This window comes from Sarcophilus harrisii, chromosome 3 (genome assembly GCF_902635505.1).
Source record: "Sarcophilus harrisii chromosome 3, mSarHar1.11, whole genome shotgun sequence".
Lineage (NCBI taxonomy): Eukaryota > Metazoa > Chordata > Mammalia > Dasyuromorphia > Dasyuridae > Sarcophilus > Sarcophilus harrisii.
Window position 1 is genome coordinate 483323738 of NC_045428.1, and position 15434 is coordinate 483339171.

Here is a 15434-nt window from a genome sequence, read left to right on the forward strand (position 1 = left end):
GGCCACTCTTGAAGACTACAAATTATGGAAGAAGTTTGGGAAAGTTTCCATGCTTGCAAGTTCCCCATACCTGATGTAACTCTTACATTAGTCCCAGAAAGCCCTTCCCATTATTCATCCAGTCTATTTTTTGAAAACAGAATTCAAGTTACTTTCCTTTATACAATCTTTCTTTTAGGCAAACAAGTCAATTTGCTATTTTCCTCTACCTATTTAATTTCTTTGATCATGCCTTTCCAGAGGCTATTCTGTCTGACACCTAGAAAGTTTCTCTTCCTCATTTCCACTTCTTAGCCCACTTTGCTCCACTCAAGCCTCTGCCCAAGTGCTGACTCCTACCCAATTCCTTTCCAGATTCCTCAGCTGTTAGCACTCTTCCCTGTAGCCAGTTATTTTTTTACTTACTTTGCAAATGATATACTTTGAATATTATCTGTTTATACCCCTCGCCCACCCACCCACCCACTTAATAGAATGTGACTTCCTTAAAGACAAGAAGTATTTTGCTTTTTTTGTTTGTTTCCCTAGGAGTGGAATATAGTATGCACTTAAATTGAATTGGCTTGAAATAGGGGGATTGGGGAGGGAGGTGAAGCACTCATTTTAAAAGAATCTCAAAGATTCTTCATTTTACAAAAGTAATCTTTACTTCATTGAAGAATTCATTAAATATTCCTTCAAAATTATGAGCATTCCTGGTGTATTTAAAATATGGCATACTGCCTGGGGAGTGCTGTGAATTAAGACATTCAATACTTATTTTTATTGGTTGTTGATTGACAAAAGTTCTGTTTCCCAAAAAATACAAAACATGTTAGAACAGAAAGAATTCTGGACTGGAAGTTAGGAGAGCTGGTTTAAATCCCAGTTCTAGTAATTGCTTCTACCAATGTCAATCTTTCTCCTATAAAATGAGGGAGTTGTTCTCTAAGGGTTTCTAAAGCCTATGAATCCTATGATTACTGAAGAAATGTAAATGAACTTTGAATAGCATAGAGAGAGTAAATATGCAGCTTTCTGCAGCCTATAACTCTAAGTGCAGCCTGAAGCCCGATTGAAATGTAATTGGAGAATCTTTAACAAAATAAATAAAAATAAAATAAAGCATAGATATTAACCCGTGGTTTTTGAGTCAATATGAGACTTGCAAAGAAACTTATGTATGCCCTTTTTTCTATTTGTTTGGCAGGACTTGTCTAGCAAAACTGGGAAACTCACTATTCTGCAGGGATCTATGGTATAGTTGAAGAGGTACTGGGGCTAGAAGTCAGGAAACCATCATTTTAGTCAGGACTTCATAATTAATTCACTTAAACAATGAAGCAATTTCATTACATGCCTACTATATGACAAGTATTAACTAGTTATGTGATTTGGGGGCAAGTCTTTCCACTTCCTTGAGACTCCTGTTTGTTTACTCATAAGAAGAGTAGAATGAAATAGTGGTGCTCTATAAGGTCCTTTCAGAGCTTAAAAAAAAAATTAAAAATCCAAGATAATTTCCAGGATAGAGATAGGAATAGGTATCAGACCTATGGTTTAACTGTAAATTACATTTTTAAAGTTTATTTTAATCATTCCAAAAGAAAAAAATTAAAATATATTACATTTGTCCACCCTAATAAATGGAGAGTTTTGAATGTCATTTATCCTTTAATGAATCTGAATATTATAAATATCAATTATTGTTCTATATAGTGATCACTCAAAGACTAGTGAAATATATAGAGCATAATATTGGTCCTTTACTTAAATTCTTGAAATCACTGAAATAATTGATTTTTTTTTATTTTACCTCTTCTTAGTAATTTTCCTTCAGAGGTAGACACTTTTTGTCCTTACATTAATGGCCCCAGATTTCTTTACTGACCCCTCTATCTTATCCAGCATTAGCAGTTTGGCCTTCAATTACCATATCATTCCATGAGGAATGAGTTCTTTTCTGCCCATTTCCTCAGGACTGCTAAATTTTTTACATCAGCTGTTCACCTTTTTCATCTTTGATGGTAATTTTAATGGTAAGAGCTTTAGACTTTCCCCTGACCAATAATAAAATATCTGTTTAAAATTAAATCAGATATCTTCTTGAGAAGATATGCTTGACAAGGTAGAATGAATCTCTCTATACTTTCCATGTTGACTAAATTGCTGAGCTTTATAAGAGTTACTTTTGTTGCTTTTAGATGCTTTATTGCTTGCTTTTAGACTGCTTTTCATCTCATTTGCAAGACTGATGTTACCTGGATGCTTATGGCTAAATAATAACAGCTCACACTTACATAGTGCTTTGCAGTTATAAAAGTACATTCTCGTATTATAGATGGGGCCTCCATAAGTGATAATCTATGGCCATACAGCTAGAGAGTAAGTGCCAAAGTAGCAGCTTGAACACAAATCTTCTGATTTCTATTCCAGTGTCTCAGTTACATTGCTTCATATATAGAATCATCAAATCTTAGAATTAGGAAACCTTAGAAATTACTTTGTTCAACTCTTCTTTTCACAAAGGAACTGAGTTCTAGGGTTCAATAGCTTTTTTAGTTTGGTGTTTTATTTGTCTTACCTTTCTTGTTCTTCAGGTTGTAGTATAGACACTCCAAATATAATAATGTTATAGTCTGTGGATGATAGCAGTAATTCCCTAAACATGTGCCACAAAGTCACTTAGTGTAAATAAAGAAACAAGAAGCCTCAATATTTTCATATAGATGAAAGTGCATTGAGTTGTATTAGCATTTTAATTTCATGACTATATCATATGATCTACTTTGTGTATGTGAGATATGTGTAGAGGTGCACACATAGGCGCATCCATGCCCACATGTATTCAGAGTTCCTTCAGCTGGGTTTTTCCCCTTTTGATAAACTTATCTCATTTATTTCTACAGCCTAAATAAACTTCTGCCCAAATAATTGTCAAGTGATTATTTGAAGAAGATTCTGTATAGTATTTGGGAAATCATTAACGCCACAATGAAGCACTTCCTGAGGTAAGATTTTTTTTTTAGCTTAATGGCACACATTGGTATGCACTAGTTACTATTATCATCTTTCCAGATAACTCAATATATAAGTTAATGAGATTGTGTTTTTGGAGAAATACTATTTTTATCACAGTTGTATAGTGCTGCAGCTTAATTCTACTTAAATTCTCATGAGGAGTCTTTTAAAATGAAAAGAGAAGCAGAAGAAAAAGAGGAGCAACCACAAATATGAAGGAACAAGAGAATAAAATTCAGCCTTGTTCATGTCTTCAATTTCATGAAAGACAGCACTCTAGACATTAGTTGTGGAAAGATTTTGTTTTGTTAAAATCAGTGAAGTTTTATGTTGAATGCCTTTCCTGAATTAAGCAATTTAAAATATCACAAATTTAGGGTTCGTGCTTTCTTGATAGATAAACCGTTTAGACTTCTTTTTTGGTTACAGGATTTTCTTGGTATCTTCTTATTCTGTCACTATTTCTTCTCAGTTCTGCAAATACTTCCTAATCAACAACCATTTATGAAAGACTACCTCATTCAGTGCAAAGAGTTGTACAGGGGAGGCAATGATTGATGGATCCCTGCCCAATGGAACTTAAACAAATATTTATAATATACAATGTCCCAAAAGTCTTAGTGAAGTTTTAAGTTTTAATAGCTAAAAACTGCATTTTTATTAAACTTAATATTAAATCAAAATTGCATTGTAACTTTGGGGACATCCTGTAAAATAGATACAGTAGAAATACAACAAAGTACTATGTTAGGTCTACAGAGGTAGGTTGTTATCTACTGAGGGGATTAGGGAAGGTTTTCGATAGCAGCTTGGGAAATATTCAGGAGATAATTATATATTTGACTTGAGAACACACTGCTTTTACTCTCTTGAAAGGAATAATATGAAATAGGGCTGGAAAGATATTATGGTTCCAAATTGTGGAGGCCTTTGAATTCCAGGCAACCTGGAGATCAGTAGGAACCCCCTGAAAGTTTTTGAGCAGAGAAATAACATTCTAGCAGTGATTTGTATTGGAAAGGGCAGACAAAGGAAACATGAAGATTAATAGGACACTACCATATTATTATTCCACAAAGAAAATAATGAGGTATATTAGATTGTTGACTTTGGGAAATGAAAAGAGGGAATGGATAAGAGAAGTATGAAAGCAGAATTGACAAGATGCATTGAACTGATTGGATATGAAGGTTAAGAACAAAGATTCAAAGGACTATAGAATAATAAATAAATGGTAGTGACAGTAGTAAAATCAGAAAGAAAAATGAGTTTAGTGGTTAAGATGAGAAGTTTGATTTGTTAAGTTCATTGCTTTTAAAATTCTGTTAAATTTAGATTATTAAAATTCTGAACTTAAGCAACAGTAAGGATCATTATCATGCATGTAATACAAAAAGATGTTCTATGAAACCATATCACTTTTTTAAAAATATGTCATAAATTCTACATACAATGTTATTTTCAAAACATTTGTTTGCTCTTTTAAAATCTCTGTTCTATTTTTTTTGTGCATTTTAGAAAATATTTTGGTGTCCCTTTTTCTTTTTGATATTACTATTACCAAACTCTCTGTCTCTGCTCCCAATTAAAAACTTAGAAAAAAATTTAAATCCTTATAAGAAAAAAAAAAATAAACAGGAAATAATAGCCACACAGAGGCACTGTCCAAAACTATGTCCCTTTCTGCACCTTATTCCTATCTTTTCTCTGTAAGGAAGTAGATAATAGGCTTCATCAGAAGTCTTCTGAAGACATAATTGGTCATTGGTTTGATCAGAGCTCTTAATTCTTTCAAAGTAGCTTTTCTTTACAACATTGTTGTCTTTTTCTGATCCTTTCATTCTGTATCTATTTTTAATATCCAAGATTCTTTGAAATGTTTCCTTTATATCTTATGATACAATAACAATCTCTTACATTCATATACCACAATTTCTATAGCCAACCCACAAATGTCTAAAAGTCAATTTGAGATAGCTCCTTAGTTGCTATTTCTTTTCTTTTATCTTATTCAATAGTAAGAGAATGATTGATATTTCTATACCAAATTGTGAATGGATACATATATGTATTCAACGTTCCTTTGTCCTTTTCAGATAAGAATAAGGTTTAATCTGTTGTCCATATCCTATTTCTTCATTTTTGTATACATTTCTTCTCATGCACCACACTAATAGAAAATAGCAAAGTTCATTCCCTTCTTCCTCTTTTCTATGCTTGTGCATTTCCTTTACCATTCATTTTTTAATCTCTTCAAACCCTCAAAACAGAATCAATCTATTCTTCAGGACCTCTATTTTTACATTTACTATGCATTAAAGATATTTAAGTTCTGAAGAGCCATTTGGTTCCTTTACCTCTTTGAAATGTTAACATACCTCCTCATATAGTGCCTTCCTAATAGAAATGCTCAAACAGCTTTACCTTTCTAAGTTCTCTAGATGTTTGCATTTGTATTTAAAAGTTTTTATTCAGATCTGACCTTTTCAACAGAAATTCTTAGAAGGATCTTTAAAGGTCCATTTTTCTCCTGTAGGATTATATTTAATTTTTTGTAAATCTGTTTTTCTTTTTTTGCCCTTTAGAATATTGTATTTCAAGGTCTCTTGATTTTTAGTAAAATTTGACATCTTACAATGTCATGACACTGGATCCTTAGTACATGAACTTATTTCTGGCTTCCAATATGTCTGCTTTGATATATGCTATGAATTTTTATGACATTTCTGGAATTTTATCATTTAGTGTTCCTTTCAGCAAGTGATGGGTGATTTTGTCTTCTAGTTATATTAGATCTATTCAGTTTTTACTCATGATTTCTTGAAATATAACGCCAAAATCTTTTTTAAAACATTGTGATTTTCAGGGAGTCCAGTGATTTTTAAACTATTCCTCTTTGACCTGCTTTCCAGTTTGGTCATTTTTTTTATATCAGATATCTTACATTTTCTTTTACTGTTTTCCATCTTTTGGCTTTGTTCTAATATGTTTTATTATCTCATGATGTCACTGAATTCTGATTGGTCTCTTCTAGTTTTCAAGGACTCTCTTTTCAAGTGAGATTTGACATTTTTTCCTTTTAATTCTTTGCTCAAGTGCTTTTATTTCATCTTTTATATTTTGCTTCATTTCTTCTAGGAATTCATATAGTACTTGTTTAAAGTCCATCTTCCCCTGCGTTTCTGTACTAATCCTATACCTCCTAAGATAAGGCCTCCATGTATTCTTTTTTTTTTTTTTTTTTTTTTTTGTAATCTTTTTTTTTTTTAATAGCCTTTTATTTACAGGATATATGCATGGGTAACTTTACAGCATTAACAATTGCCAAACCTCTTGTTCCAATTTTTCACCTCTTACCCCCCCACCCCCTCCCCTAGATGGCAGGATGACCAGTAGATGTTAAATATATTAAAATATAAATTAGATACACAATAAGTATACATGACCAAAACGTTATTTTGCTGTACAAAAAGAATCAGACTCTGAAATATTGTACAATTAGCTTGTGAAGGAAATCAAAAATGCAGGTGTGCATAAATATAGGGATTGGGAATTCAATGTAATGGTTTTTAGTCATCTCCCAGAGTTCTTTTTCTGGGCATAACTGGTTCAGTTCATTACTGCTCCATTGGAAATGATTTAGTTGATCTCGTTGCTGAGGATGGCTTGGTCCATCGGAACTGGTCATCATATAGTATTGTTGTGCCTCCATGTATTCTTAAGGCCCAGAGTGTTCAATCTTCAAGGCTCTGTTTGGAGTTTCAGGATAGAGTGTTAGGGACCCAAAAACCCAGTGTTACTTAGTGCAAGTGCTGCATGATATAGTAGCCACTAGCATATCCCAAAGCTTCTAAGGTCACCACCCTGGGACTTTCTTGGGGGAGCTCTCTGATCTTTCTGCCTCTAGACTCAGGGTCTTGAAGGTTACATGTACTTCTAGACTGTCTCTGATTATGGTGAAAAGCTACTCTGCCCTAATAGGAATATTTTTGCTACACTTTTGCTGGTGGGAATTATCATCAGGTTTCTGGATGGTTTTTTGCACCATTCTGGAGCAAAAAAAAAAAAAAAAATACTGTAATGGATTCCTGATTATTTTTCAGTCTGTTGCAAACTGGAGTTGTGCTAGAATAGATGTATGAGAGATGAGTGATCTGGCTTGTCTCCCATTTGGGTAGTTATCTTGATCAGAATTACATGGTTTGGTTTAAGGTCTTAGTTAAGACATGTATCCAGGAATGAACTTGTAGCAAAAGTGGGGATATGTATCAGTATCTGAAAAGAGATGCCAGGACTATAAATGTAGATTTAGAAGTCACAAAAATGGTAGCTGAAGCTGAAAGAGTAAATGGAATTGTCAAGGGACAAAATTTAGAAGAAAGAATATAAGAGGGTGAATGTAAGACCCTCGGGAAAACACCCAAATTAAGTAACTAAGAAGAGACTGAGGAGCCATTGTGAGCATCAGAGAATGCTTTTAAAAGTTAACAGAACGATCGTTCAATATTGTATCACTAAAATTAAGTGAGGAGTGAATATCCAATTAATAGAAGAGTATAGTCAATGACAAAAGCTGAAGAAAAGGTCCAAGAGAATGACCACCCTTTTATAAAAAAATTAAGCTAAAAATATTAAAATTGATTTGAGGATATTCAAAGATAAATATATTCATATATCTTCAAGGATACACAAATAACTAATATAAATAGAGCATAAATGTATAAGAAATATACAAGTAAAATTTTTTGTGGAGATTGTGGAAGAAATTATTATTTCTTAATATGAGAATTCAGGAAATATTTTTGGAGGATGTGTCATTTGAACTGAGTTTTGGAAAACAGCATTCAACTGTGATGGTCTAAGGTTGGGGACCAGGAGAGTTAGTTAAGATAAGGCATGTGTAAGGAACACCAAAACTACTTTAAAAACAGAATTGTTAAAAATATTTCTGATCTTTTAAACTTAGTTCAAATACTTCTTAGCACACGGTAGGTCTTCAATAAGAATGTGTTGATTGATTCATCTTGCTTTCAAAAAAAAATGTGTATAGACCTCTGAATGCAAGCATTTTTGATTCATCAATTCTGTCCTGCATTTTTTCCTTCCTAAATCTTTTTTTTAAATTTCTTATCATAACCCACATTATTGATGCTTTTGATGTAAGCATAGAATTAGAAGATGGAATAAATAAATAGGAATTAGAGCCTTTCTTCTAAGACTCCTAAGCACCATGTGCACTCTCCTTTCTTGCCCTGCTTAACTTTCTCCAGATGATCTCAATTACTTTAGAAAATATTATTTCAATTGTCTCTGTTTTTTTATTCTTTTTGCTCTTTCCCACAATTCCTTCATGTTATTCCTCTCTAGAGCCCTCAGGATTCACTGATGCTCTGTTTTATAATGTGAAAATGTTTCTTTGGTATATAAAATCTTAGAATTATGGAACCTCTTTTGATGTCATTTATTCAACAGACTTATAGGGTTTAATATTCTCTTGTTATTCAGAATATGTCTCAATCTGATTATATCAGCTATAGGGAAAAAAAGATTTTTTTTAAAAATGATTGCAGGAATACTTGATAAAACATGCCCTGATGTGAGTCTAGTTTCTTTCCATGGCAATATCAGGTTAATAGAAAGCTAAAGTGTCTAGAGAGGGAGCTCAGAAATAAATTCAGGACCTTCAATAAGGTATATGAAAAACCTTGAAAAAATTTTCCTGTATTAATGGATTGGTTTTTATTTTATTTTAAAACAGCTACTTTGAAACCAACCTACTTGTGAGCAAAGGCTATGAAGTGGTTTCTGGCATTATTACTTTCCAACCTGCTGTGTGCCAGAGGAAATTTCACAAAATCAAAAGGTCCCAGCTATGTGTAGCAAAATTCAATCAACTAATCAATAAACATTTATTAAGGGCCTACTGTATGCTAGGTTTTATATAGTCTTATACTTTTTCCACCCCAAGTTGTGGATCTCTTACTTTTAGCTTTTTTTCTAGCCCCATAGTATTTAGATTGGCAATGCACTTACTATGCCTTATCACACCTCATTCTCAGCATATTTCTGTAAGGAAGATGCCATTTTAGAGATGAGGAAATAGGCTTGCAAGAGGGTCACAATTGTAATTAATATCTAGTATATAATTAGGGCTTGGGTCTTCTCCATTCTAAATCCAGTGTTCTCTCCACTAAACTGTACTGTGTCTAATATTATACTATCATCAGTGCTTGTGTAGATTGCCCCTACTTTGCTTTCTTTGCAAATTTAATCAAATTTGAGCTGGGCATGGTGGTATACTGCCAAAACCCCTGCTACTGGGAGAGGATGAGGTTGGGGAATTATTCAAGCATGGGGATTCTGAGCTGCTGTACTAAAACACCAATAGGGGAGCCCCATCTTCCAGAGCAAGAAAATGGCAGGCACCTAAAAAGTGGCAAATCCACCAGATTGGAGCAGGTCAAAACTGATTAATAGTGGGATTGGAACATGAATAGCCTTAAATTTTCAGCCTGGGCAAGATAGGAAGACCCATACTCAAAAATAAATAATTAAATCATCATTTAATGTACCTCATATTTTCATATCACAAACCCTAAAAGAAACTTAATTTCATTCATGGAGTAGAAAGGATTATGTTCTGGTAGAGGAGAGGGTGGAACCAATTGACCTCTGAGTGAGGGACCTTCCAAATCTTAGTTTTTATTGCTGAAATGAAAAAATTCATTGCTGTTCCTTAGCAGGAATATATTTGAATCAATTAGAATACAATGATTTAATCTTGGCACAGTGAATGGAAATCCATCATTGTGATACTCTGTGTTCCAGTGAGAAGAATGATGAGCTTATTTCATCCTAAATCATTTATTTTCCTTTTATCTCAAAAGTGTTTATTTGTTTAAAAACACGGAACAAGAAAAACAGGTTAGCACAATAAACAAGATATTTTGGCATTTGCATTGAGACTTGATATTAAATTAGTAAAAGGACCTAAATTTGCTGTTCAGTACCAAACTAAAAGCACATTCAGTATATTCAATATCAGACCATTGATGCTCACAGAGGGGCAATACTGCATACTGGAAAGTATGCTGAACTTCAGGTCCAGGGACAATTGGTTTCAACTCCTATTTTTCACTTTAACTAGGTAAGTGACCATTCCCCCCATCCCAAGTCTATTTCCTAACTTGTAAAATGTCAAGGATGTCTAAATGTACTCCGGACTAAAATATCTACCTCATTGGGGGGGGAGGGGTTGACCCTCAAATGAATTTATATAAAACCCTTTGCAAATCTCAAAGTGACACATAAATGATATTTATTATTATAGATACTGACTAGTATTGTTGATTATTATGAAGCTTGTAGTTAATCATTCAACAATCAACAAAAATTTATTAAGCACTTACTAAGCCAGGAACTATGAAAAGGACTAGAAACAAAAAGAAAAAGCAAAAATGTTCCCTTACATTCTAATGGGAGAGATTATGTAAAGTAAAATATATAAGAAAAATACAGGGTAGATGAGAGGTCACCTTAAATGGGATATCACCAGCAGATGAAGGGATCAGGAAAGGCTTCCTGGAGGAAGTAGCATTTGAGCCAAGTCCTAAAAGAAACAGGGATTCTAAAAGCCAGAAATGGAAGAGAGAGCAGGCATGAACAATTAAAACCTCTGGTCTTTCCTTTGGATTGCTTACTCTTTCATCTTTTATTTGTGCATTTGATTCTTTTTAAACAAAATGCAGGATTCTCTGTTTCATCCTAATTATATTTCATCATGTTAGACTAGATCCCTGTGACATGTTCCCTAGAAATATGCTATGATGCTGAATTCAATTCATTAATGAACATTTTTTTAGGTTCAATCATCCAACCATTTGTGAATTCATCTCACTCTTCTATAATTCAGCTCACATTTACCCATAAGGGTATTCTAAAATTTTGTCACAGGCTTTGCTGAAATCTCAACATACTATGGCTGTAATATTCCCCTGATTTTCTGGTAATCCTGCCAAAAAAAAAAAAAAAAAGAAATGAGGTTCATCTGGCCTAACTTCTTAGAAAAACCATTCTGACTCCTAATGATCATTCCTTTCTAAGCATTTAAAAGTGTTTCATTTAACAATCAATTGTAGAATTGTTCTATATAGAAATATCAAGCTCATTAATCTGTGATTTTTGGAATCCCTTTTCTTGCCCCACTCAACTACAACAATCAGTAAGATAAGAAAGGTTAGTAAATTTTTATTTTTATGACCTATATCTGGATATTTTGAAAAATATATTAACTATAAAGATCATGATTGAAGTGGCCATTACATAGTCTTCTTTGTTTTATCTAAGCCAAAATTAGTTTTCACTAACCCTTCCTATATTTCCCAGCATCATAGTAATAAAACTTCTGAGGGAAGATGATGGATCTCATAAACTATAGACCAGTAACTTCCAGAAATCTTGAAATTTATATCAAGCAAAATGTCTCCCATGATAACAATTATATTGACTGACTGAAAAGGTATTCCCTTTTTTAAAAAAGTACCCTATCTCTCCCCAAGGAAAAGGAAGAAATGCCCATATTTAATAAAAATATATTGAATGCATTTATTGGAATTGAAGTCAAGGTTGCTTTTAATATATTATGATTTAATACAAATAGAAAAATGTTAATTATTAAAATTGTAATTTGGGGAGCACATTGGGTAAGTATACTCTGATCACACAAGTTAACATTTGTCATGATGCCATAGTTTGGCAATCAATTAAGGAAAAGGGAATAAATGGAATGGGAAAGAGAATATGTGGATTTAGAAAAATAAAAGCATGTTTTTAATCTTCACAGAAGTATGGGTCTTTCATCTTTATGTTTTGAAAAAGTCATAGAATGAGCTTATAGGAACTCCATTCATATGTGATATATCTTTTTGCTACAGTTTCAGGATTTCAAAAGTATTAGACAAAAATTCCATGAAAGATTATTAAATCCTCAAATAGCAGTAGTAACAAAATCAGTTTTACACTGTCCTCAGATAAACAATTCTGGACTACATAACCTGATTTTCCCTAGGCCCATATCTAAATTCCTCCTTTTGTCTTTGGAGCTTATTGCTGATATTCCTTCTCCACAGTAAGTGACTTGCTCATGTTTACACAAATCACTAATGTCTGAGTTGGAACCACCTGAACTTCTGACTTTCCCATGCTAATTCTCTGATTCCTAAATTTTATTAGATGTTTTCCTTATTTAAAGTTTGATGAAACAGGTTCTTCTTCCTTGCCCTTGTGAGAAGATACAAGCCTTTGCCACAAAACACTGCCAGGGGCTCTGTGTAGAGACTCCTGAACAGTCTTCTCCCAGCGTCTTTCCTCACAAGGAAACCTCAGGCAATGAACTAGAGTCACATTGGAAAAGGATTCCATGCTGAGATGCCAGCATCACCTAATGAAGAGCTTAAATGGAAGCAGCTTCCCTGTAACTAAAATAATGTGGTGGTTTCAGAACACTGTATGAAACAATGAAGGCCCTGAGGAGTATGATATTTCCTCTTGCTCCCTATACACAGAGTGATTTTGTTGTGTAAGCTCTGATGGTTATGGAAACAAAACGAAAATTTCTCATTGTTATCTGTGTTTTACCATATTGTTTGTTGTTTCTATAGCATTAACCCTTCTCTTCATTGGTTTACTTTTTATTTATTGCAGGATTTCTTCAAGCAAGAATTAATTTCCATTAGCTCATTTATTGAAACTTTTCAAAATAAGCCATTTTTCTTTCTATGTCGCTAAAGGCGATGTCACTCACCCACACATAAAGTGGAGGCGTAGTATGACATTACAAGGTACCAGCCCTCTCTTTCCTCTCCTGACCTCCCCCCTTCCACTCCTCCACTTCCCCCACCCCCACACTTGCTATTAGTCCTGGCTTTTGCTCTCTTTTCCTTTTCAACAGACTCATTCCTGCAGAAACTGCTATCTTAACTTGTGCCTCATAGAAAATTAGCCTCTCTCTTATTTTGTAGCAGCCGTGTGATCCATTTTGAATAATTTGCTTTGGGTAGCTATTGTAGGTACAAGCAGGAGGATGAATGTTAAATAATAAAAAATGAACATAATGACGGCCAAAGAACCTTGCTGGGAACTCCTGATAGAGCCATAAGTCATCTTCTTTACTGAGCCTTCTGATACCTTCTGAGAATATATAGCAGGAACAAAGCATGCCAATAGAGTTTGTCCTGGATTTATGGGAAAAAATACACCAAATCAGATTCTGCTAATAGAAAATTAAGGTCAACCCCTTTGGGACAGACAGTTTTTTGTTTTTTTGTTTTTTAATAGCATCATCATCGTAGCATTTAGAGCAGTAGTTTTCAAAATTATTTTGTTTCTACGTAAGCCATATGGAAAGGGGACAGGGAATCAGGCAAAGCTGGATTCAAATCTGTCTCTGATACTGCTTATTGTCTCAGGCACCTCTCATATAGAGGTAGAACAATTGCTGATTTCGGTTGCTAGTAGGAGTTTCTTCACTAACAGTGAAATCACAAGTTTAGACCTCTCCATATGTATAACATGGCTTGTAACTGAGAATGCTGGGCTTGCAGTCAAGAGGATCTGAGTTCAAATCAAGCAAGATACTTAATCTCTTTCTACCTGCAAACGGCTGGAACTCATATACTGAATCACAAATTGCATGAGCAGTCTCAAAATATTAAAACTTCCTTATGTTTTGACATGTATTTAACCTGACATGATAAATAACCAATATCATGTTTTTAGTTTACAATGCACTTTGTATTCGCTACCTTGTGAATGTAACCCTGAATATAGATTGTTTTATTCCCATTTTACAGATGAGGAAGCTGAAGTTTAAAAAGCATAAATGACTTACCCAAAGTCACACAGCTAGCAAAGAGAAGGGTTAGTTCAATCTCAGGCCTTCACATTAAAAAAATCACTATCTTTTCTACTCCACCACAGCAGTCTTCCCATATGCATTTTTATGTGGAGATAGAAGATAACTAAGCGTGTTTTTTTTTCCCTCTTTGGACATTGAACACTTATTTATAATCCTGGGATCACACAGAATATTTTAGTGAGTTAAGTGAGAATTTTCCCATAGAACTAAGAAGGTTAAACCTAGAATTGAGAAATGGAAAATAACTAAATCCCAAAATTATACATATAAACTTGTTTATATAACATATACAAATATACATGTCTGTATATACACATAATCATGAATATATATACTTGTACATACATGATGTACACATGCATATACATACCTGTGTGTTCACATTTGTGTATATACATACACACATATTTATACAGTGTCTATTTATACAGTGTACTATGTGCAAGGCACTTTTGCAGATATTCTCATTTGATCCTCATAATAACTCTGGAAAGTAGGTTTGATACTATACTTTCATAGTTAGGGAAACTGAGGCAAATAAATGTTAGTTGACTTGCCCAGGATCACATAGCTCATAAAGATCTGAGATCAAATTTGAACTTAATTTTTGACCCAAGGCTTAGCACTTTGTCCACTGAATTACTAGCAAAGAACAGCCAGTTATCTCATGTTTATGCTTAGAAAGTATAATCAGTGTGAAGAGTTAGAGGGAAAAGAAGAAAAGGGTGGGAAGGTGAATGAATAAAATTAACATTTATTGAGGATCTCTTATTAGAAGTACAAGGCACATAGTTTATGGCTATATATATGACCACAATTTAAAATATTTTTTTTCTAATAGTGTTAGAAAAGTCAACTGATTTGCTTTGCACAAAGTGGGTATCTTTGTCAAGATTAAGTCATCAATACAAATTAAATGAACATAATTAAGCATCTACTATTAAGTACCAAGAAATGTTCTAGATTCTAGGGGGAAAGAAGCAGAAATGAAATAGTACTTGTTCTCAGGAAGCCCACCCTGTGCTAGTTGAATACAACATAGACACTTAAAGATAAGATAATTTCAGGAAAGAGTAAGCACTAATGAAAAGGAATCAGGAAAGGTGTCAGAAAAGATAGAGCCTAAACTGAGCCTTGAAAGAAGCTAGAGATTATTTGGGGAGAGGGGTTTTAAATTATTTAGTATTTTATTTTTCTTTCATTACATGTGAAAAGAATTTTTAGCATTCATTTTTAAAACTTTGAGTTCCAGATGCTCTTCTCCATCCCCAGCCCCTTAATTCAAAAGGCAAGCAATTCAATAAAGATTATATATGTGTAGGCATGCAAAACATTTCCATATTAGACATATTGTAAGACAAAATATAAACCAAAAAACACTCCTAAAGAAAAATAAAGACAGTTTTAAAAGTATGTTTCAGCCTGTATTCAGAGACCATCAATTCTTTCTTTGGGGATATATTTTTTCATCATAAGTCTTTCAGTGTTGTTTTGGATAATTGTATTGATGAGAATAGCT

The 15434-nt window shown here is 33.5% G+C and overlaps 1 protein-coding gene across 3 annotated transcripts in view; it reads left to right on the forward strand.

The window, feature by feature from the left end:
• The window catches only part of ELMOD1 (ELMO domain containing 1), a 72929-nt gene that overhangs the window by 19428 nt on the left and 38067 nt on the right, over positions 1–15434 (forward strand). For all 3 annotated transcript variants that reach the window (XM_012545045.2, XM_031961094.1, XM_031961093.1), the window contains exon 2: positions 2889–2990. In XM_012545045.2, coding sequence (XP_012400499.2) covers positions 2974–2990 — 17 coding nt within the window. In that variant the 5' untranslated portion in view covers positions 2889–2973. The remainder of the gene's footprint in view (positions 1–2888; positions 2991–15434) is intronic.